The sequence below is a fragment of the Astatotilapia calliptera genome, chromosome 15, assembly GCF_900246225.1.
Source record: "Astatotilapia calliptera chromosome 15, fAstCal1.2, whole genome shotgun sequence".
Taxonomy (NCBI): domain Eukaryota; kingdom Metazoa; phylum Chordata; class Actinopteri; order Cichliformes; family Cichlidae; genus Astatotilapia; species Astatotilapia calliptera.
Genome location: NC_039316.1, coordinates 19,724,395 through 19,749,405, shown reverse-complemented (window position 1 = coordinate 19,749,405; position 25,011 = coordinate 19,724,395). Strand labels below are relative to the sequence as shown.

Sequence of the window (25,011 nt, the reverse complement as noted above, 5' to 3'; positions counted from 1 at the left end):
AAGAGATGTACGGGAAGTCCATTTACCAAAACTCACAGTCCTTTACTTAACAGATCCTTCTCATGCATCAAAAGGATTGCAATGCTGCATAAATGTGAGAACACCTACCTCATCAGCTAAGGACATTGAACTGATTGTGGACACAGGTTCTGCAGTTTCTATCCTGCCTAACCACATCTACGAAGAGCACTTCAGTGGTACGCCACTAAAACCACCTGACCTTCAACTAGTTACATACACGAAGAAAACAATCCCTGTGTTAGGCTGCCTGCAAGTCACAGTGAGCAGAGGAAATGCATCTGCCTCTGCTGTGTTTTTTGTTGTAAGGAAAGGAACTCCTCTTCTTGGAAGAGATCTGATGGAAGCGCTGAATGTCAGCATGGCAGGCAATACTGTTCTACCTCCATGTACTGATCCTACTGCTTCTGTGATGTCTACAAATCCATCACCTGCTTCTTGCATCCCTGCTGCCCCAGACATTGGCTGTGTGCGTGCCTTTGTGCATAAAGTGAAAGTTGACCCAACAGTCAAACCTGTGCGTCAGAAGCTGCGACGTCTCCCGTTTGCTCTGAGGGCTTCAGTTTCAGCAGAACTGGATCGTTTACTCAAAGCTGGTGTCATTGAACGGATTGATGCATCACCATGGGTATCCCCAATTGTTGTGACAGGACGGAAAACTGGTGGAATAAGGCTGTGTGCAGACCTCCGTGAACCAAACAAAGCTGTGATCACTGATTGCTACCCCTTACCACATGTGGATGAATTGTTTGCCAGCTTACAGGGTGCAAAAGTGTTTTCTACAATTGATCTTGCAAATGCATACTACCAGCTGCCGCTGCATGAAGATAGCAGAGATTTGACAGCATTCATTACACATGATGGACTCTTCAGATTCTGTAGAGTACCTTATGGACTGGCCTCTGCCCCCTCAGCTTTTCAGAAAATGATGGCTGAAATCCTTAAAGACCTCCCAGGTGTCCAAAACTACAGTGGAGCAAAAAAGTATTTAGTCAGCCACCGATTGTGCAAGTTCCCCCACCTAAAATGATGACAGAGGTCAGTAATTTGCACCAGAGGTACACTTCAACTGTGAGAGACAGAATGTGAAAAAAAAATCCATGAATTCACATGGTAGGATTTGTAAAGAATTTATTCGTGATTTGGCTGCTCTCGGGTTTTATAGGTAGAAAGGTAGAAGCCTGGGGATGCTAGTGTTAATGCGCATTATGGTCCAAAAAAATCGGTATTTGGAAGTGCACTCAATTTACAGCAGCTCTTGTTTGATAATAAATGTGGGCTTCATACCAGCGGATATCGAATGCCTATAAGAGGTTCTATACAATGTCAATACACAGACACACAGCAAACTAACCATCCTCTCTGGGACTGATTTAAGCAAAACAAAACAGTCAGATGATTCAAACTACTATTGACTCATTAATGTTGAATTCTCTCGCAGCTGCTCTATTTCCATGTTCTCCTGCGTGACTGATGGCCTTGAGTTTGAAATACGGTTCGTAAATATGTTTGTCTCTTAACAGGTGCCATTTCGGGGTCCTTATACACACACAATATAGTAATATTATGTTTAAGCATAATACGTATTACTCCGCTAGACTCCTGACATCTGTAGCCGTAATGTTAAGACAATCCATCAAGGATTCGTAGCTTACCAAAGTTTTATTAAAACATTTTTTGACAGATTTTTGAGCACCGTGTACGACATAAAATCGGTTCAAGGTCAGTAAGCACGGCCAGAATTCATACATAAGTTGCACCCAATTATAAGGCGTACTGTCAACTTTTTGAGAAAACTAAAGGATTTTATGTGCGCCTTATAGTCTGAAAAAGCTGCCGAAAATTTGGACACATTCACAGAGCTTCATCACACCATCACTAATTTGATCAAATCAAGTAGATATTTAAAGATTATAAGGCTATATTCTGGCCTGAAAACTCTTAAACGTGTATCTGGTGACACAGAAACAGCGGCATTGCAAAACATTATTTACTCTGTGCTGGGACAATTTCCTCCACCGTTGCTGCTTCTGATTTCCTACGAAATGCACTCTGGGAAAACTGTCTGACCCAGGTCCACACCTTGCACCGCCTGTAACCAATCAGATGTAAGAGTCTAGTAGTGTGGGGTTGTGTATGTACTATGTAGAAAAACATCTCGAAACAACATTAACAGGCGTGCTGTGTTGAAGATGGTGGGAAGTCTAAAGACAGTCCAGTGAGAAACTCGTCAGTGTGTTAACCATTTGTGGTTCTGGTGTTTATCTGGTCATCATTACAGGCTCAACCCTCCAGAGCTCTGCTGCTGTTGTACCAACCGTCTCAACAAAACACTTCCCCTTCATTTCTCAGAAATAAATGACTTCATTGGTGCAATGAGGTGCCAAAAGGTCTCAGACCACTAATACATCTTATCTGTGTTTTTATCTAGCTGCTCCAAGTGGTGACTGCTGCAGTATCACTATGCTTCATTGTGGACGTAAAGACTTGAATTCCATCACAAACTAATTTGTGCTGCGAGAAACATGATCAAACACACTTTCTGCTTTTGCAGAATAAACTACATTTACAGAAGAGATGCATTCATGAAAACATTTATTTCAGCTCTTAGTTTTCACACGTTTAACTTCCTCTATTCTCCTCTACTGGAGTCCTCCCTGTGACGTACTGAAATAACAAAAAACTTGCAAATTGCATCGAATAAACGTAGAATGTGGAAAAGCTTTTTCATATATTTGATGTTTAAACGTCACAGGCAAGTTAGAGATCTTCCGTACTGAGAACCAAATTCATCCAGCAAGTGTGTTGTTGATGTCACTATGAGGAAGTGAGCAGGAAGTCAGTGCTGTATTCATCTTTGTTACTGCCTCACTTGTGAACGTGAGAGCAAGAGTAGAGACTGAGAGAGACGGAGAAGCACGATGGCTGAGTTCAGATGGATTCAAATGTTTCTGTTCCTGATACTGACGCTTCAGTTTAAAGGTAAGAACACAGAGCACATTATAAATGAATAACCTGATGTTACATCATTCATCCTCTAACTGAGGCAGCCATGTTTTGTTTGCAACTTTCTGTTGAACCTTTGAAACCAGAGATGAGCTAATTCTCACACTAACTATGAACATCACAGTCATATCCATGTTACAGTTTATTTTCCAAATGTATTTCTCTTTTCCACAGCAGCAGTGACTGGACAACGCGGCCCCACATTCCTGGTCAGACTTGGTGATGAGGTCACTTTGCCTTGTCAAAATGTGACAGTTGGTCAGCCTGAGTGTAACAGAACTGACTGGATCTTCAGACGTTTGAATGTTGCTGACACAGTCAGGCTGATTCATCTTGGTTTGATTGAAGAAAAGCACAAAAATAAATCAGACAGACTGAGTGTTACAGCAAACTGCTCTCTGGTCATAAAGAAAATCACAGTTCATGATGCTGGTCACTACACCTGCAGACACTACACATCACAAGACCAACAACACTGTGGAAAATCCTGTTCTTCTTTGTCCATCATCGACAGTGAGTATTTACATCATCCTTTCACATCAAAATGTCCTGTTAGAGAAACAAACTAAAATGTTACAGTAAGTATGACCACAGTGATGAAGTTAATTATCTTTATTGTTTGTTTTTCTCTCTCAACATGTCTCCATCTGTACGACTGAAGTGACTGAACATGAGAACAACGGTACAGTCATCTTGTCCTGCTCTGTGTTGGAGCATGATCCATGTACACACACAGTACAGTGGATCTATGAGGGTGAAGAGAAATCCTCAGACATGCAGATATCACCACCAGGCTGCACTGCCACTGTGACATTTACAACATCTCACCTTAATCAGAAGATTTTGAGTTATTAAAGTGTAATGTGACGAATAAGTACAGTAAGAAAGTGCAGCTGTTTCCTTTCAGCCGTCAGTCCTCAGGTGGGACAACAGGTGAGAATATTAACCTTAATAACACAATAACACAAAATAGAAATATCACACCTGTGTTTGTCATGACTGTTGTAAAGATAACAAAGTTTGTATTAAGTGAACACACTCTTCTTTTTAAATTTGTGTATTTGTTCAGATGGGGATAAATCATCAGATGGCAAAATATTTCTTTCTGTCCATCTCTTTGTGTTATCATTCATTTTTTACCTTGCTCAGTCACTCTCAGTGCGTTTCAGTCTCTTGTTACAATTTGTTGTTTTCAGCTCATCATAACTGCACCAGTGACCACATTAACATTATCATTTGGTTTTACAGATTCATTATATCTGTCTGTTATTGTTCCTCTATGTTTAGCAAACTCTTAATTGTTCATCATTCATCACATGGAAAAAAACTAAAGGAGTTTAACAAATGAAAAGAAATCCGCAGATATGCAGATATTACCTTCAGGCAGCGCTGCCACCGTGACCTTTACAACATCTCACCTTCATCTGCTTTTTTGAGTTATCACTGTGTAATGTGTGAGGTGTGACATATAGTGAGCATATTAACCTTAATAACACACAGTGACACAGAGCAGCAATATCGTTATTGTTTTAAAGGTAACAAAGCTTTTTCTAAAAGAACACCTTTTTAAAAAAATCTGTATTTGTTCTGCTGGAGCTGTACAGCTGAAGGTGTACTAAATGTTTATATTAAGTGTTTATTTTTGTGAGAACAATTCCACACTTTGTAATGATATTTAAATATTGCAAATATAAAGGTAAACACACAAAACATATACTCACTACAACCTATAACACTGTCTGTATTTATAATATGTGAAATCTTTGTTTTTTCTCCATAAAACAAAAATCTGAAACAAAAACTGAAGATTCAGATTTTCCATCATTGTTGAGATGCATCATTATGTCTGTGGGATTAGCAGCGCTCTTAATATCTGCTGTTACAGTCAACATGTGGGCAAAAACTAAAGGTGAAAACATTCACAGATTAAACTTTTATACCAGAGACGCGTTGATGAAGTTGAAATTTACTCTCTCTTTTTCTTTTAGTAAACAAACCACAAAAGGAAAAAAGGACTGTGAGTATAAACACTGAATATTCAGATAATTGATCATGATTATGGTTTTTATGTTTTTGGATTCTGAAATCTTCTTTAATTGTAATTTATTGGATGCAACATAAAGATAATTTTAAAGAATTTCCACAAATTTACATTTAAACAACAAATCTATTTAGAGTTTTTTGTTTCCAAGTGTTTTGTGTTTTGTGTCGGGGTGGGTTTCAGTAATCAATTTTCCAATTAAAATCGATTTTAGCTTGAATAACGTGATATCGATTCATTAAAATCCTAAATAACTTTTTAAATTTAAATGTATTTTGCCAGAAACACCAGAAGCTCAGGTTAAAACTTTAATTTCAACAACCACCACACAGCAAAAACAGTAAATGAGAGCAGATAATGGATTCCACACAAAGTGCGGACCTGAAACATCAGAATCAGCGAGCTGTCAGCTTTCTCACCCGACGCCACGTACACGGACACGTCGCCGGCTCACAGATTCTAATGCTACAGGTTTCATTACTTTCTGACCAAAATTCACTGAAAGAAGATACAAACTACGCTTCACATTTGATAAATATTGTTATTAATTCCCACCACGATAAAATCACACTTCCTACACAGCTCTCTCTCTCTCTCTCTCTCTCAGTGTTTCCCATCTCAAATCTCTGTTTTCTGCTTTATTCGTTTGCTTATTACGCACCAGCCTACCATTGTGTACAGTGCTGACGGCCGCTGTTTTGGTTGTTGTTGTTGTTGTTGGTTTTCTTTTCAAAAATGACCTCCAACAAGAAAGCCACATTTCTGGTGTTCGATACAGAAGAAATTTCAACTTTTTAAAATTCTGCCAAATTGCGAAATGCTTAGCTGTGTCCCTATTAATACCTCTGTAACTTTGCTCTGCTTCACTTCAGCAGCATTTGGTAATGTTCATATGCAGATTCATGGTTTTCTTCAGTTTGTGTTCTATTGCAGAATATTTTTAGCCAGGCCAGGAAACTCTCCTTCATGTTTTTCTGTGTTTTATCCTCAGTTACTTGGACACAAAGGCATTTGCTGTGATGCTTACACTTCTGATAAAGTCTCACAAGTGTCAGCTTTCTGTTTATAGATGTAAAAATATGGATAAGTGGTCAGAATTGTAACAATTTTGACTGAGGTAAAATTTCCCTGATTCAAATCGACTTAAATAGAAGAAATCAGAGACGATACCCAGCCCTAGTTTTCTGTGTTCTCTTGTATCTAGTCAAGTCTTCATCTCTGCATTAAGTATTTACTTGTTTATATACTTCATGTTTTATTTTGTTAATCTCATGCTTCAGTTAAACTTCCTGTCTGTGATTGTGTCTGTTTATCCGTACCGCATCTCCACTTCCACAAGTTTTCCCTGTGTGTATTTATCTCCTCTTTGTTCCTTCTCAGGTATTCTGTTGTTTTCTACCGTGTGTTCTCAGTAAGTGGGATTCTGTTTTTTGTTTGTCTTCACTGGAGCTTTGTACTCTTGGACTGCTGTCAACCAAGTGTAAATATGTCATGTTAAATCCTGCCTGCTTGTTTTGTAGAGTCTGCTTTTGGGTCCCTACAGCTGATAAATGCAGTTATTTGTTCCTATGAACTGTGAACATACACACAGGAGAAGACTAAAGAGAAGAATACACTGTGCTCACTGTTAGAGTGAAATTACATGTTATCTCAGGAAATAATTTTTTTTGGGGGGGTGACGGTTTTCTAAAGAAAAAATAATCTGTGTACGGAGATGATGCAGACACAAACCTGAAAACTCCAAACAGTCCAAACATATGAATATCAGTTATATGAGAGAATCTAAAGTGTGTTGTGTTGTTTTCCACAGGTGCAGAATGATGAAGATGACGGTACAGTGACCTTTGAAAACTCTCGAGACCCTTCTGCTTCTGTCAGACTCCACTGATCATCAACATCAACTCAGCAAAGAAACAAGGTGACTTCTGCTGAAGATCATCTCATCACATTTTATATGTGAAGAACACAGACTCACAAGATCATTTTAATATTTTCAATGTCCTTACACTCCACTTTTCATCCAGTAAGATGAGGATTTTATCATACAGTGTTTCCTGCCATGTTCACATAAACCTCCCGTGTCGAGCTACATACCGTCTCTCTCCCTCTGCTTTTACTCTTTTTGTCTCTCCATATGTTGTGTTTGTGAGAGAGACTGATCAGCTACATCTGTCTCAAATACCTAATCACAGCCATTTAAACACACTTTCATCCACTCAGTCATTTCTAGATTGTTGTGTTAGGTGTGTCTGTAGCATCACTCAGTCTCCATAGAAGAACCTTGACTTCTTTGCATTTCCTGTTTTCTCCTCTGACTAATCTTAAATTTCTTTAAATTTCCTCCTCCTGATCAAATACTCAGTTCTGGAATAACTGCCTGCTCTTCCTCCACCACTCACCAAACCCAGAAGCTGGAACCATTCACCCTCACCTGCATTTTCAAAGTCTTTGTCATAAAACTCTCAACCTGATTCCAGTGTTACAGCCTGCTTTAAAGTCCACTTCTTCTGTTTAACAATAATAATAATCAAAAAGAAAATGTAATTTCAAACCTGCATATAAATCTGAATGAAACAGTTTGATCTCACCTTCATCCAACATGAACATGTAGATGCATCATTTACCTGTCAGAGTCCGAATGACTGATAGTTCTTAAATCATCCGTCACTCTGCGTTATGTGATCTGTAACAACTTGTTTTTGTTATAACTCATGAAAATATAACGGAAAGTATTTATGAAGCATTTTCTATCATGTGTGTACATTTGTGTGTGGACAGCTCACATTCCCATATGGAAAAGACATATATATATATAAATCTTATAAAGTTTGTATCTGTCTTGTGTGAAACTTGTATGAAAAGCATACAAGAGTGAAAACAGATATAAGATTGCTTGAAAAATCATATAAATGAAACGTGTATGTTTTGGATACTTACTAAAACAATATATGAAAGTAATGAGAAAGTGGCCACTTTCATGAGTAAATCATATAAGCTTTATATGATCCATTATATGAAGTAGGCCACATCTTATGCAAGTCTTTTATAAGTTTTCACTATTTCTTTTCCATATGGGTTGTGACAGCAATGTAACTGATGACAAGAGTTTAACTTCACTGTGTGCTTTATTGCCATTTTGCCCTCATTATTATGTTTTACTATAAAAGTATCACATGAAATACTTAACTGCCTGTTCTGTTTAAATACATTTACATTTTTATGAGCACACTGGTAGGATGCTCAGCTATAAAAGGCACATTACTGTGAAATAGTTTTAAAAGGTCAGTGGCAGTGACAGTCCAATCACATTAACCTGTGAAACATCCACACCTCGATTAGTTATGACCAGATTTTAGCAAAAAGAATTTCCTGTTTCATGTTCAGTTCACCAGACACGACCTATGCAGCTGTTTTTATGTCATCATGTATGTTTTTGGTTTTATCTACTGAAATTAGGGTAATTTTAGTATCAAAAGCTGCAAAGTTAACTGAACCTTGTCACCTTCACATAATAGTCAAATAATAATAATAATAACAATAATAATAATTAACACATGGTTGAAAAATTTTATTTCAACTTCCATTAATCATTGTAATGAATGCATTCTACCTGTACTTGAAACTGAGCTGATTTTGTGTCTAAATCCAAAAAGAAAAATGAGCAGCGTGCTGTAAACTATTAAACAAATATATTTGATTTTGCAAAAATCTGAATAGAATGTTTAGATGTTTGTGATGATTGATTTCATAGACCATTTATAATGAAGCAGTAAATAAAAGCAGAATGCAGAATACAAAGATCATGTCTGATGTATTGAACATGAAACAGGAAGTTTTCAGCTTAGAATGAATCCAGCTCCAGATGTGTCACAGGTTCATCTAGCTGTAGTGAATGGCACGTTGCCATAGATGGCGCCATAGTTTAGTTGTGAGGATTTTCGTCTTTAAAGCATCCTAAGAAATTTTTTTTTGTTTGTTTGTTTGTTTGTTTGTGCACAAAGTATTCTCAGTATTTACTTTAGTAGCAGTTCCTGAAAAGTTGAGTCCACAGCACATCTGTCTCACCCTCACCGGTTCATCTGGAACACCAGGAGCGGGCTGCTCTCCGCGGACATCATGAGGTCAGCTGACCGCAGCAGAGCAGAGCCAGGCAGCTGTTACACTAACGGGACCTGACATCTCCGAGAACACTGGAGATTTTTTTCAGACAGGCTCTATGTTGGCAAATCAACCGGATATTTAAAGATCACACCTCTTCACTCTGCGCCTAACAACTCTTCACAGTGTATTTAGTGACACAGAAACAGCAATAATACAAAGGTTTACTGTGAGGGAAGGTCCACGCCCTAAAGCTCATGTAGCCAATCAGATGTTACGGTCTGTTCACTAGCTAAATTATTTCATGATTCAAGCACAGGAACAATAAAATAATACATTAAACAGGACACTAGTTGAATATATTGATAAATAAAAAAAAATAATGACAGAGTTATCATTTGTTTGTGTATTTATTTTTATTTTAATGCTGATGAGGCTACATTTGTTTGTGATGAGCTCTGATATTTATCTAAAACATATAAATGCACCCGTAATTAATGTAACTGTTGTGTTTTAACAAATCATACCGAGGCGTAATTCAGGAACAGAGCTTCATGTGAACATTACTCATAGTTTGAAATTAAGTTACTATAGTTTCACAAAAATCAAAAACCACTTGCAGTAAAACATCTCGAAACAACATTAACAGGCGTGTTGTGTTTAAGATGGTGGGAAGTCTAAAGACAGTCCAGTGAGAAACTCGTCAGTGTGTTAACCATTTGTGGTTCTGGTGTTTATCTGGTCATCATTACAGGCTCAACCCTCCAGAGCTCTGCTGCTGTTGTACCAACCGTCTCAACAAAACACTTCCCCTTCATTTCTCAGAAATAAATGACTTAATTGGTGCAATGAGGTGCCAAAAGGTCTCAGACCACTAATACATCTTATCTGTGTTTTTATCTAGCTGCTCCAAGTGGTGACTGCTGCAGTATCACTATGCTTCATTGTGGACGTAAAGACTTGAATTCCATCACAAACTAATTTGTGTTGCGAGAAACATGATCAAACACACTTTCTGCTTTTGCAGAATAAACTACATTTACAGAAGAGATGCATTCATGCAAACATTTATTTCAGCTCTTAGTTTTCACACGTTTAACTTCCTCTATTCTCCTCTACTGGAGTCCTCCCTGTGACGTACTGAAATAACAAAAAACTTGCAAATTGCATCGAATAAACGTAGAATGTGGAAAAGCTTTTTCATATATTTGATGTTTAAACGTCACAGGCAAGTTAGAGATCTTCCGTACTGAGAACCAAATTCATCCAGCAAGTGTGTTGTTGATGTCACTATGAGGAAGTGAGCAGGAAGTCAGTGCTGTATTCATCTTTGTTACTGCCTCACTTGTGAACGTGAGAGCAAGAGTAGAGACTGAGAGAGACGGAGAAGCACGATGGCTGAGTTCAGATGGATTCAAATGTTTCTGTTCCTGATACTCATGCTTCAGTTTAAAGGTAAGAACACACAACACGTTATAAATGAATAACCTGATGTTACATCATTCATCCTCTAACTGAGGCAGCCATGTTTTGTTTGCAACTTTCTGTTGAACCTTTGAAACCAGGGGTGAGCTAATTCTCACACTAACTATGAACATCACAGTCATATCCATGTTACAGTTTATTTTCCAAATGTTTTTCTCTTTTCCACAGCAGCAGTGACTGGACAACATGGCCCCACATTCCTGATCAGACTTGGTGATGAGGTCACTTTGCCTTGTCAAAATGTGACAGTTGGTCAGCCTGAGTGTAACAGAACTGACTGGATCTTCAGACGTTTGAATGTTGCTGACGCAGTCAGGCTGATTCATCTTGGTTTGATTGAAGAAAAGCACAAAAATACATCAGACAGACTGAGTGTTACAGCAAACTGTTCTCTGGTCATAAAGGACATCACAGTTCATGATGCTGGTCACTACACCTGCAGACACTACACATCACAAGACCAACAACACTGTGGAAAATCCTGTTCTTCTCTGTCCGTCATCAACAGTGAGTATTTACATCATCCTTTCAGATCGAAATGTCCTGTTAGAGAAACAAACTAAACTCTTACAGTAAGTATGACCACAGTGATGAAGTTAATTATCTTTATTGTTTGTTTTTCTCTCTCAACATGTCTCCATCTGTACGACTGAAGTGACTGAACATGAGAACAATGGTACAGTCATCTTGTCCTGCTCTGTGTTGGAGTATGATCCATGTACACACACAGTACAGTGGATCTATGAGGGTGAAGAGAAATCCTCAGACATGCAGATATCACCACCAGGCTGCACTGCCACTGTGACATTTACAACATCTCACCTTAATCAGAAGTTTTTTGAGTCATTAAAGTGTAATGTGATGAATATGAACAATGGGAAAGTGCAGCTGTTTCCTTTCAGCCGTCAGTCCTCAGGTGGGACAACAGGTGAGAATATTAACTTTAATAACACAATAACACAAAATAGAAATATCACACCTGCGTTTGTCATGACTGTTGTAAAGATAACAAAGTTTGTCCTAAGTGAACACTCTTCTTTTTAAATTTGTGTATTTGTTCAGATGGGGATAAATCCTCAGATGGCAAAATATTTCTTTCTTTCCATCTCTTTGTGTTATCATTCATTTTTTACCTTGCTCAGTCACTCTCAGTGTGTTTCAGTCTCTTGTTACAAGTTGTTGTTTTCAGCTCATCATAACCACATTGAGCAGATTCATTAAATCTGTCTGTTCTTGTTCCTCTATGTTTAGTAAACTCTTAATTGTTCATCATTCATCATATGGAAGAAAGCTAAAGGAATTTAACAAATGAAAAGAAATCCGCAGATATGCAGATATTACCTTCAGGCAGCGCTGCCACCGTGACCTTTACAACATCTCACCTTCATCTGCTTTTTTGAGTTATCATTGTGTAATGTGTGAGGTGTGACATATAGTGAGCATATTAACCTTAATAACACACAGTGACACAGAGCAGCAATATCATTATTGTTTTAAAGGTAACAAAGCTTTTTCTAAAAGAACACCTTTTTAAAAAAATCTGTATTTGTTCTGCTGGAGCTGTACAGCTGAAGGTGTACTAAATGTTTATATTAAGTGTTTATTTTTGTGAGAACAATTCCACACTTTGTAATGATATTTAAATATTGCAAATAGAAAGGTAAACACACAAAACATATACTCACCACAACCTATAACACTGTCTGTATTTATAATATGTGAAATCTTTGTTTTTTCTCCATAAAACAAAAATCTGAAACAAAACCTGAAGATTCAGATTTTCCATCATTGTTGAGATGCATCATTGTGTCTGTGGGTTTAGCAGCGCTCTTAATATCTGCTGTTACAGTCAACATGTGGGCAAAGACTAAAGGTGAAAACATTCACAGATTAAACTTTTATACCAGAGACGCGTTGATGAAGTTGAAATTTACTCTCTCTTTTTCTTTTAGTAAACAAACCGCAAAAGGAAAAAAGAACTGTGAGTATAAACACTGAATATTCAGATAATTGATCATGATTATGGTTTTTATGTTTTTGGATTCTGAAATCTTCTTTAATTGTAATTTATTGGATGCAACATAAAGATAATTTTAAAGAATTTCCACAAGTTTACATTTAAACAACATTTGAATCTATTTGGAGTTTTTTGTTTCCAAGTGTTTTGTGTTTTGTGTCGGGGTGGGTTTCAGTAATCAATTTTCCAATTAAAATCGATTTTAGCTTGAATAACGTGATATCGATTCATTAAAATCCTAAATAACTTTTTAAATTTAAATGTATTTTGCCAGAAACACCAGAAGCTCAGGTTAAAACTTTAATTTCAACAACCACCACACAGCAAAAACAGTAAATGAGAGCAGATAATGGATTCCACACAAAGTGCGGACCTGAAACATCAGAATCAGCGAGCTGTCAGCTTTCTCACCCGACACCACGTACACGGACACGTCGCCGGCTCACAGATTCTAATGCTACAGGTTTCATTACTTTCTGACCAAAATTCACTGAAAGAAGATCCAAACTACGCTTCACATTCGATAAATATTGTTATTAATTCCCACCACGATAAAATCACACTTCCTACACAGCTCTCTCTCTCTCGCTCTCTCTCAGTGTTTCCCATCTCAAATCTCTGTTTTCTGCTTTATTCGTTTGCTTATTACGCACCAGCCTACCATTGTGTACAGTGCTGACGGCCGCTGTTTTGGTTGTTGTTGTTGTTGTTGGTTGTCTTTTCAAAAATGACCTCCAACAAGAAAGCCACATTTCTGGTGTTCGATACAGAAGAAATTTCAACTTTTTAAAATTCTGCCAAATTGTGAAACGCTTAGCTGTGTCCCTATTAATACCTCTGTAACTTTGCTCTGCTTCACTTCAGCAGCATTTGGTAATGTTCATATGCAGATTCATGGTTTTCTTCAGTTTGTGTTCTATTGCAGAATTTTTTTAGCCAGGCCAGGAAACTCTCCTTCATGTTTTTCTGTGTTTTATCCTCAGTTACTTGGACACAAAGGCACTTGCTGTGATGCTTACACTTCTGATAAAGTCTCACAAGTGTCAGCTTTCTGTTTATAGATGTAAAAATATGGATAAGTGGTCAGAATTGTAACAATTTTGACTGAGGTAAAATTTCCCTGATTCAAATCGACTTAAATAGAAGAAATCAGAGACGATACCCAGCCCTAGTTTTCTGTGTTCTCTTGTATCTAGTCAAGTCTTCATCTCTGCATTAAGTATTTACTTGTTTATATACTTCATGTTTTATTTTGTTAATCTCGTGCTTCAGTTAAACTTCCTGTCTGTGATTGTGTCTGTTTATCCGTACCGCATCTCCACTTCCACAAGTTTTCCCTGTGTGTATTTATCTCCTCTTTGTTCCTTCTCAGGTATTCTGTTGTTTTCTACCGTGTGTTCTCAGTAAGTGGGATTCTGTTTTTTGTTTGTCTTCACTGGAGCTTTGTACTCTTGGACTGCTGTCAACCACGTGTAAATATGTCATGTTAAATCCTGCCTGCTTGTTTTGTAGAGTCTGCTTTTGGGTCGCTGCAGCTGATAAATGCAGTTATTTGTTCCTATGAACTGTGAACATACACACAGGAGAAGACTAAAGAGAAGAATGCACTGTGCTCACTGTTAGAGTGAAATTACATGTTATCTCAGGAAATAATTTTTTTTGGGGGGGTGACGGTTTTCTAAAGAAAAAATAATCTGTGCACGGAGATGATGCAGACACAAACCTGAAAACTCCAAACAGTCCAAACATATGAATATCAGTTATATGAGAGAATCTAAAGTGTGTTGTGTTGTTTTCCACAGGTGCAGAATGATGAAGATGACGGTACAGTGACCTTTGAAAACTCTCGAGACCCTTCTGCTTCTGTCAGACTCCACTGATCATTAACATCAACTCAGCAAAGAAACAAGGTGACTTCTGCTGAAGATCATCTCATCACATTTTATATGTGAAGAACACAGACTCACGAGATCATTTTAATATTTTCAATGTCCTTACACTCCACTTTTCATCCAGTAAGATGAGGATTTTATCATACAGTGTTTCCTGCCATGTTCACATAAACCTCCCGTGTCGAGCTACATACCGTCTCTCTCCCTCTGCTTTTACTCTTTTTGTCTCTCCATATGTTGTGTTTGTGAGAGAGAGACTGATCAGCTACATCTGTCTCAAATACCTAATCACAGCCATTTAAACACACTTTCATCCACTCAGTCATTTCTAGATTGTTGTGTTAGGTGTGTCTGTAGCATCACTCAGTCTCCATAGAAGAACCTTGACTTCTTTGCATTTCCTGTTTTCTCCTCTGACTAATCTTAAATTTCTTTAAATTTCCTCCTCCTGATCAAATACTCAGTTCTGGAATAACTGCCTGCTCTTCCTCCACCACTCACCAAACCCAGCAGCTGGAACCATTCACCCTCACCTGCATTTTCAAAGTCTTTGTCATAAAACTCTCAACCTGATTCCAGTGTTACAGCCTGCTTTAAAGTCCACTTCTTCTGTTTAACAATAATAATAATCAAAAAGCAAATGTAATTTCAAACCTGCATATAAATCTGAATGAAACAGTTTGATCTCACCTTCATCCAACATGAACATGTAGATGCATCATTTACCTGTCAGAGTCCGAATGACTGATAGTTCTTAAATCATCCGTCACTCTGCGTTAAGTGATCTGTAACAACTTGTTTTTGTTATAACTCGTGAAAATATAACTGAAAGTATTTATGAAGCATTTTCTATCATGTGTGTACATTTGTGTGTGGACAGCTCACATTCCCATATGGAAAAGACATATATATATATAAATCTTATAAAGTTTGTATCTGTCTTGTGTGAAACTTGTATGAAAAGCATACAAGAGTGAAAACAGATATAAGATTGCTTGAAAAATCATATAAATGAAACGTGTATGTTTTGGATACTTACTAAAACAATATATGAAAGTAATGAGAAAGTGGCCACTTTCATGAGTAAATCATATAAGCTTTATATGATCCATTATATGAAGTAGGCCACATCTTATGCAAGTCTTTTATAAGTTTTCACTATTTCTTTTCCATATGGGTTGTGACAGCAATGTAACTGATGACAAGAGTTTAACTTCACTGTGTGCTTTATTGCCATTTTGCCCTCATTATTATGTTTTACTATAAAAGTATCACATGAAATACTTAACTGCCTGTTCTGTTTAAATACATTTACATTTTTATGAGCACACTGGTAGGATGCTCAGCTATAAAAGGCACATTACTGTGAAATAGTTTTAAAAGGTCAGTGGCAGTGACAGTCCAATCACATTAACCTGTGAAACATCCACACCTCGATTAGTTATGACCAGATTTTAGCAAAAAGAATTTCCTGTTTCATGTTCAGTTCACCAGACACGACCTATGCAGCTGTTTTTATGTCATCATGTATGTTTTTGGTTTTATCTACTGAAATTAGGGTAATTTTAGTATCAAAAAGCTGCAAAGTTAACTGAACCTTGTCACCTTCACATTATAGTCAAATAATAATAATAATAATAACAATAATAATAATTAACACATGGTTGAAAAATTTTATTTCAACTTCCATTAATCATTGTAATGAATGCATTCTACCTGTACTTGAAACTGAGCTGATTTTGTGTCTAAATCCAAAAAGAAAAATGAGCAGCGTGCTGTAAACTATTAAACAAATATATTTGATTTTGCAAAAATCTGAATAGAATGTTTAGATGTTTGTGATGATTGATTTCATAGACCATTTATAATGAAGCAGTAAATAAAAGCAGAATGCAGAATACAAAGATCACGTCTGATGTATTGAACATGAAACAGGAAGTTTTCAGCTTAGAATGAATCCAGCTCCAGATGTGTCACAGGTTCATCTAGCTGTAGTGAATGGCACGTTGCCATAGATGGCGCTATAGTTTAGTTGTGAGGATTTTTGTCTTTAAAGCATCCTAAGAAATTTTTTTTTGTTTGTTTGTTTGTTTGTTTGTGCACAAAGTATTCTCAGTATTTACTTTAGTAGCAGCTCCTGAAAAGTTGAGTCCACAGCACATCTGTCTCACCCTCACCGGTTCATCTGGAACACCAGGAGCGGGCTGCTACATCATGAGGTCAGCTGACCGCAGCAGAGCAGAGCCAGGCAGCTGTTACACTAACGGGACCTGACATCTCCGAGAACACTGGAGATTTTTTTCAGACAGGCTCTATGTTGGCAAATCAACCGGATATTTAAAGATCACACCGCTTCACTCTGCGCCTAACAACTCTTCACAGTGTATTTAGTGACACAGAAACAGCAATAATACAAAGGTTTACTGTGAGGGAAGGTCCATGCCCTAAAGCGCATGTAACCAATCAGATGTTACGGTCTGTTCACTAGCTAAATTATTTCATGATTCAAGCACAGGAGCAATAAAATAATACATTAAACAGGACACTAGTTGAATATATTGATAAATAAAAAAAAAATAATGACAGAGTTATTCATTTGTTTGTGTATTTATTTTATTTTAATGCTGATGAGGCTACATTTGTTTGTGATGAGCTCTGATATTTATCTAAAACATATAAATGCACCCGTAATTAATGTAACTGTTGTGTTTTAACAAATCATACCGAGGCGTAATTCAGGAACAGAGCTTCATGTGAACATTACTCATAGTTTGAAATCAAGTTACTATAGTTTCACAAAAATCAAAAACCACTTGCAGTAAAACATCTCGAAACAACATTAACAGGCGTGTTGTGTTTAAGATGGTGGGAAGTCTAAAGACAGTCCAGTGAGAAACTCGTCAGTGTGTTAACCATTTGTGGTTCTGGTGTTTATCTGGTCATCATTACAGGCTCAACCCTCCAGAGCTCTGCTGCTGTTGTACCAACCGTCTCAACAAAACACTTCCCCTTCATTTCTCAGAAATAAATGACTTCATTGGTGCAATGAGGTGCCAAAAGGTCTCAGACCACTAATACATCTTATCTGTGTTTTTATCTAGCTGCTCCAAGTGGTGACTGCTGCAGTATCACTATGCTTCATTGTGGACGTAAAGACTTGAATTCCATCACAAACTAATTTGTGCTGCGAGAAACATGATCAAACACACTTTCTGCTTTTGCAGAATAAACTACATTTACAGAAGAGATGCGTTCATGCAAACATTTATTTCAGCTCTTAGTTTTCACACGTTTAACTTCCTCTATTCTCCTCTACTGGAGTCCTCCCTGTGACGTACTGAAATAACAAAAAACTTGCAAATTGCATCGAATAAACGTAGAATGTGGAAAAGCTTTTTCATATATTTGATGTTTAAACGTCACAGGCAAGTTAGAGATCTTCCGTACTGAGAACCAAATTCATCCAGCAAGTGTGTTGTTGATGTCACTATGAGGAAGTGAGCAGGAAGTCAGTGCTGTATTCATCTTTGTTACTGCCTCACTTGTGAACGTGAGAGCAAGAGTAGAGACTGAGAGAGACGGAGAAGCACGATGGCTGAGTTCAGATGGATTCAAATGTTTCTGTTCCTGATACTCATGCTTCAGTTTAAAGGTAAGAACACAGAGCACATTATAAATGAATAACCTGATGTTACATCATTCATCCTCTAACTGAGGCAGCCATGTTTTGTTTGCAACTTTCTGTTGAACCTTTGAAACCAGGGGTGAGCTAATTCTCACACTAACTATGAACATCACAGTCATATCCATGTTACAGTTTATTTTCCAAATGTATTTCTCTTTTCCACAGCAGCAGTGACTGGACAACATCGCCCCACATTCCTGGTCAGACTTGGTGATGAGGTCACTTTGCCTTGTCAAAATGTGACAGTTGGTCAGCCTGAGTGTAACAGAACTGACTGGATCTTCAGATGTTTGAATGTTGCTGACACAGTCAGGCTGATTCATCTTGGTTTGATTGAAGAAAAGCACAAAAATACATCAGACAGACTGAGTGTTACAGCAAACTGCTCTCTGGTCATAAAGAACATCACAGTTCATGATGCTGGTCACTACACCTGCAGACACTACACATCACAAGACCAACAACACTGTGGAAAATCCTGTTCTTCTCTGTCCGTCATCAACAGTGAGTATTTACATCATCCTTTCACATCAAAATGTCCTGTTAGAGAAACAAACTAAAATGTTACAGTAAGTATGACCACAGTGATGAAGTTAATTATCTTTATTGTTTGTTTTTCTCTCTCAACATGTCTCCATCTGTACGACTGAAGTGACTGAAGATGAGAACAATGGTACAGTCATCTTGTCCTGCTCTGTGTTGGAGTATGATCCATGTACACACACAGTACAGTGGATCTATGAGGGTGAAGAGAAATTCTCAGACATGCAGATATCACCACCAGGCTGCACTGCCACTGTGACATTTACAACATCTCACCTTAATCAGAAGTTTTTTGAGTCATTAAAGTGTAATGTGATGAATATGAACAATGGGAAAGTGCAGCTGTTTCCTTTCAGCCGTCAGTCCTCAGGTGGGACAACAGGTGAGAATATTAACTTTAATAACACAATAACACAAAATAGAAATATCACACCTGTTTTTGTCATGACTGTTGTAAAGATAACAAAGTTTGTATTACGTGAACACACTCTTCTTTTTAAATTTGTGTATTTGTTCAGATGGGGATGAATCATCAGATGGAGGTAATGGCAAAATATTTCTTTCTGTCCATCTCTTTGTCTTATCATTCATTTTTTACCTTGCTCAGTAACTCTCAGTGTGTTTCAGTCTCTTGCTACAATTTGTTGCTTTCAGCTCATCATAACTGCACCAGTGACCACATTAACATTATCATTTTGTTTTACAGGTTCATCATTGCTGTATATTATTGTTCTTGCATGTTTAGTAGCACTCTTAATTATTGTAGCATTCGTCATATGGAAGAAAATGAAAGGTGCGAACATTTCCAGATTAAACATATCACCAACAACTGTTTAATAAAGTTTAGACTTCAGTGTGAAAATTAAATTTCTTTTCAGGGAAAAAAACACAAAGGGAAGACAATGCTGTTGGTTTAAACACTGAAGTAAGTAAAGATGGCAATGGCTTTACTGTAAAAAACATAGGCATAATAGATAATGTGAACATACAATTATGAACATAAAAACAAAGTAAATAAACAAACAAAGTAAAATAAACAAAGTAAAACATCACAAACAGCTGCCTATCAGTATGTTAAATCCTCCGTAATACAGCTAATTCTAATGTTTTACCAGTCCTGGGTGTAGTAGTAAACCCAGGACTGATATTTATGTACGTATGTAATGGAATAAAATATGTAATTCATATGTTACTTACCTGTGTTTGTGCAGGGATTAGGTTTAAACCCAGCTGAGATTCAGTCTGATCCAGGAAACAGTCAGGAGATGGTGAGATCAAACAGTATCAGGAGTTATAGTTACTCTCAGAGTAACTATGATCTTTGTTCAATATATGATGATAACGATTTAATATAATTATTTAAAGGTGTCATTCTGTTGTGTCCACTGTGTAGGATGATCTTGAGGATGGTGTTAACTATGCTTCCATCAACTACACTAAGAAGGCCAACAGTAAGGCCAGTGCTCAGGTAAGTGTTTATGAGAGTGACATTATTCACAGCATGATGAGGTTTTGTGTTGGGTAAAATTTGTTGTGTCATTTTTCCTTTTAGGTCCACGATGATGAAGGTACCACTGTGACATACAGCACAGTGAAAGCTCCCTCAGCTTCTCTTGAAGTCTCCACTGATCCCAGCAACCTGTATTCCACCATCACCAAATAAGATACTGTATTTAAAGATTACATGTTTTAATACTGTTATTTGGATCTTATATTTAGAGTTATATCGTCTACTTCAACATTACATGGGTATACTGAAGGGTTTATAAAATAAATCTAGTTTATTTTACTGTCTATTTTGTTTATTTGTTGTTTATGGTTTTGGAAAATAAATAAATTAATGAATAATTAAATACATTGGATTACACGTGTGCTCTTTCCTGTGCTTTACTGGAATTTAGAACTATTGCAGTGCTGCTAATTTACTTGCTTGTAATTAATAGAGAAACAAAAGCAGAAACTTGTGTAAAAAAAAGCCAGTGATAGTTAAAAGACTGTGTAAACTGAGCTTTTTATAGCATTTTCATGAACATTACCAGACCTCAGTAGCACGTTTGTCTTTTGACTTTTTCTGCCAAAGTTGTGTATGTTGAAGTTTAATTTTTAAAAAAGAGGAAACTACCAGACATCTGCTGCTATTTCCACATACACACAGTTTGAGCTGCTACCAAGAAATGACACCTCCCTCAGTAACACCCACACTTATCACATGTCATTATTTCATAAGGCAGTGGGTCAGCTTTTTTATTAATACTATATTGAGTACTAAACTTTTCAAATATAAGAAATCTTAATAATTAAACAACCTAAAAAGTCAGTGAAGTCAGCTGCGCTGGGTAACTGTGGAGTTGTTTCTCTATTACTGCGTCCTTTTGTTTTGTTTTTTTAACCACAAAAACACTTCCTGGTTTAGTGACAGAAACACTAAACATCAGTAAGAGAGATCAGCCTGCTTCATTTTATAGACAAGAAAATGTGTACTTGATACTGGCAGAGAGAGCAGTATAGTGAAATAAGACAACACAACGTGTGTGTCATTGTGGCAGTTTCTGTTCCTGACTGTAGGAGGAACCGAATACTCGTCACCCACTTGATTAGGTGGTGTAAATGTCTAGTCAGTCAATCAAGTGGCAGCACAGTCAAACCGAACATCAGAACGGGCAAGAAAGGAAATTTAAGTGAACATAGCCGCTCTGCCACCTGAGCCACAGGTCACCGTGCTCAAATTGTCTCCAGATCTTAATCCAATAGAGCATCTTTAGGATGTGGTAAAGGGGAGATTTACATCATAGAAGTGCAGCTGACAAATCTGCAGCAACTGTGTGATGCAGTCATGTCAATATTGACCAAAATCTCTGAGTGTCCACGGGTCAAGACACTGATATCTGTATTATCCAGCTCACCCTGCTGAAATAGCAGAGCCCAGAGTTTACTTCATCATCAAAGTTGATGGCGCCCACTTGAGTTGGATTTTGATCAAGCAATGTACCAACATGGTGCCCAAGACTACTGAAAACTACAGTGCCATCTGCATATGTGAGTAGGGATTCAGCTACAAGGGCTGCACCTTCCACCACATCATGCACCGGTTCACATGTGTCACCAACCACAACTGGACCGGAGGGAAGTCCATCTACTGTTAAACACATTACTATTTTAGTTTGGGAAAGTTGGAATTTACCACATGAAAAAATCTAAATAAAATCTGTTTTTCTTTTTGAGATTGAATTCCCTGTTATGTATTGATATAGAAACAGAAACTCTGATATTCTGAATAATTAAACAAATATCTGTACTTTGGTGGAGAGTTCTGGTTTACTTTAATGTCAAATACTTTTAGTCAATGTGACTGTTTTTGCTTAATGTGTAATGGTAACTTTTTACGTCCACTGCAGAGATCAGGGGCAACAAGTAGTAACACATAACATTTTTTTATAGGAGTAACTATTCAAAGGTTCCTGCAACTTTCCAAACGCAGCTATTTTAGTTTAGTTTTAAAACTCTGGAGGACATGTCATTGTGATGCAGCACAAAAGTATTACATTTATTCTTAAGAAAAACTACATATGCAAAGCTGAGCTTAAACAAAATACATTTCTGTACTGCTACTCTATATCTCACCACAGAGTGGCGGCAGAGAGTCTTCAGAGATCGTGGAAAGAAATCAAAATAAAACAAAGTTTCTTCAGCTGTATTTTATGGATAATATGCTTTCCAGTAAATGAGCAGGATAACTCCAGCATTATGCATGTGTCCTTCTCATTTTACTGCAATGATAAAAGTACTGACTGTACTGTGTTTGTTTTCTTGGATAACAAGATTTGCAGTTTGTGGATTTTTAAGCTTACAATTCAGATGATGAAACTGAAACAACTAAACAAAGTGATAAAATTAGCATGTTTCATATCTGATATGTAAAACGCAACGTACTGTATAAATATCTTATCTTGTGAACTGGACAATATCAGAAGAGAGTATTTGTCTTTATAAATCCTTCATGAATGGGTTTATTGTTAACCATAACAAGAAGTTTGCTTTGCTTTATGTAACTGAAAACTTGGTGCTTGAATCAGATGTGACGCCATCATTTTTACAGTTTGAGAAAGTTACACACACACGCACAGGGATTCAGTCACAGTAATTAGTGTGTGTGTTGAGCATGAAGACATTGTAGCTGTGGGGGTCATTAATGCAGTTAAGGACAAAAGGCTGTCAAATAAAGTGATTCTGCTTCACTGACGCGTCCCTACAGGAAACATTCCAGACATGAAAAGTTCTGTCTGTACCAAAAGACTAACAGAAGATAAAACGAAGTAAAAGAAATATAAGTAGTGGGCAGTGGCGGTTTTTGATATGGGCGACATGGGCATTTGCCCAGGGCGGCATCATGGCATTGCAAAAAAAAGTTCCTCTCACCTACGCTGCCCCGACATCATGCCAGTGCATTTTAGGAATTGTACAGGCACCGAACGGTTTTCTTTTGCCCATTTGTGGGGAGTAAGGGCGCCCTTCATTAACGAGGTGCGCCTGCTGCTTGCTGCACAGGGAGGAGAGGGGCGGGGTGGCGGGGGTTCTCTGGCTGTTTGGAGTAGTGCCTAATAACCAAATAAAAATAAATAAATAAAAACAAACAAACAGGGCTGTCAATGTTAACTCCGTCATCATGATTAACACAATTAAATTTTTTTAATGCAATTAATCCATCTGGAGCACAGAATGACTCAAAATTCCTGAAATGTCAACGCATTTTGGGCAGTTTGTCCAAAGTTTGTCCATTCTGAGCTCCAGATGGGTTGATTGCATTAAAAATTTGAATCAGGTTAATCGTAATGATGCCGTTAAGGCATTAACGTTGAAAGCCCTACAACAAACACAAAAACTGAAAACATTGTGATATAGATTTATAATTTGCACCGATGTGTTTTCTAAATTTTATCACACACATATAACCTAAAAGTGAGCGCGAGGGCCATCGGAGCGTCTGCTTGCTGCTGCTGCTCACACATCGCCTGTCAAAAGGGGAGGGGGCGTGCTGCTTCCAAATAACGATTCATAATATTGTAAATCCAAGTCCATTATGTACTAATGATTTTCCTGGGTTGTGTGAAATCCCAGAAAAAAAAAACTCTATACAACCCGAATCTGTGCATTAAGGTGTAGGTCTATTTATGCTGTGGGGTTGGGTGTTGATAGTGGAGTGCAAAATTACTAATGGAAGATGGAGAAGAAAAGGTCAAATTTGCCATCAGGTCCTCAGTTTAGAAAAAAAAGAGAAAAGAAGAAGAGGAGAAATGAGCAAAAGATACACGTAAGCAGATGTGTCTTTGGATAATGGCAGGTTATGTATTCTGAAACAAGATAACATTTATAGGGATTCGGAAAACTTCTGTTTACCTTTGTTAGCTACTTGGCTATGATAGTAAACAGTAGACAGACAGTACACACTGATGTGGCTTATTGAATCTTTTGGACTGTTTTCAGCACAATATTAATTAGCCATTAATTGGAAGAGCTGTATTGTTGATTTGTCTGCTATTCTCAGTGTGTGACGAATTATAATGACAGTTTGTTAATCACTTGCATACTCTCTCTCTCTCTCTCTCTCTCTCTCTCTCTCTCTCTCTGTCTTTCACTATATATTTATATGGTTAAATTCAATTCAGTATGGTTCTGACAACAGTTTTCACAATAAAATATGTTAATGTAATCCTTAATATGTTTGATGTGTGTGAGTGCGTGTCCGGGGGGTGGGGGGAGTGTTCGCCTAGGACACCAAACAGGCTCGGACCGCCCCTGAGTATGGGTTAGCTCATGAACCTCATAGACAAGTAGCTCGTTCTCTAAAACCTCTGAACACAATCTTATTTTTAAAAACACAGATTGCAAGCTATAGTCATTAACTTTGCCTTATTTTTGATGAAATATAATTGCAAAATTATTCTTTACTCCATTACTTTTAAATGTTAAATTCCCTAGCTTGACATATGGCAATGATTCCTATCCCCAAACCCACTGGCATCCCTGAATGAGAGTAATTACATCATCAAGCATATAAATGGACACATTTAGCTTTCTTTTTTTCTTACCCTTGTCAAGAATATGACCCAATTCAAGTATCCAATCACAACCCAGTGAAAATCTCCTGAGCCAATAGGATGCCTGGTGACACCCACCTGCATGCATAATAATAAGAAGCTATAAAATAACATAAGGGGGGTGAACCTGC

At 37.4% G+C, this 25,011-nt stretch overlaps 1 protein-coding gene across 2 annotated transcripts; it reads left to right on the top strand.

The window, feature by feature from the left end:
* The first annotated feature begins 2,903 nt into the window (after positions 1–2,903).
* LOC113006628 (uncharacterized) lies at positions 2,904–20,571 on the top strand. Of its 2 annotated transcripts, XM_026142699.1 has the most exons (9): positions 2,904–3,000; positions 18,408–18,746; positions 18,895–19,167; positions 19,304–19,327; positions 19,492–19,578; positions 19,664–19,710; positions 19,997–20,053; positions 20,179–20,253; positions 20,338–20,571. In XM_026142699.1, the coding sequence occupies exons 1-9, from the start codon at positions 2,940–2,942 to the stop codon at positions 20,446–20,448; spliced, it is 1,074 nt and encodes a 357-aa protein (XP_025998484.1). In that variant the 5' UTR covers positions 2,904–2,939; the 3' UTR covers positions 20,449–20,571. The 2 variants fall into 2 exon arrangements, with proteins under 2 accessions (XP_025998484.1, XP_025998485.1); XM_026142700.1 differs by lacking the exon at positions 19,304–19,327.
* The last annotated feature ends 4,440 nt before the right edge of the window (positions 20,572–25,011 follow it).

Bases quoted from the DNA above. Each gene is read 5' to 3' on its own strand.
- LOC113006628 (XM_026142699.1), top strand. From the start codon at position 2,940: ATGGCTGAGTTCAGATGGATTCAAATGTTTCTGTTCCTGATACTGACG. The intron at 3,001-18,407 runs GTAAGAACACAG...TCTTTTCCACAG, and splicing joins ACTGACGCTTCAGTTTAAAG to CAGCAGTGACTGGACAACAT. The intron at 19,168-19,303 runs GTGAGAATATTA...GTATTTGTTCAG, and splicing joins GTCCTCAGGTGGGACAACAG to ATGGGGATGAATCATCAGAT.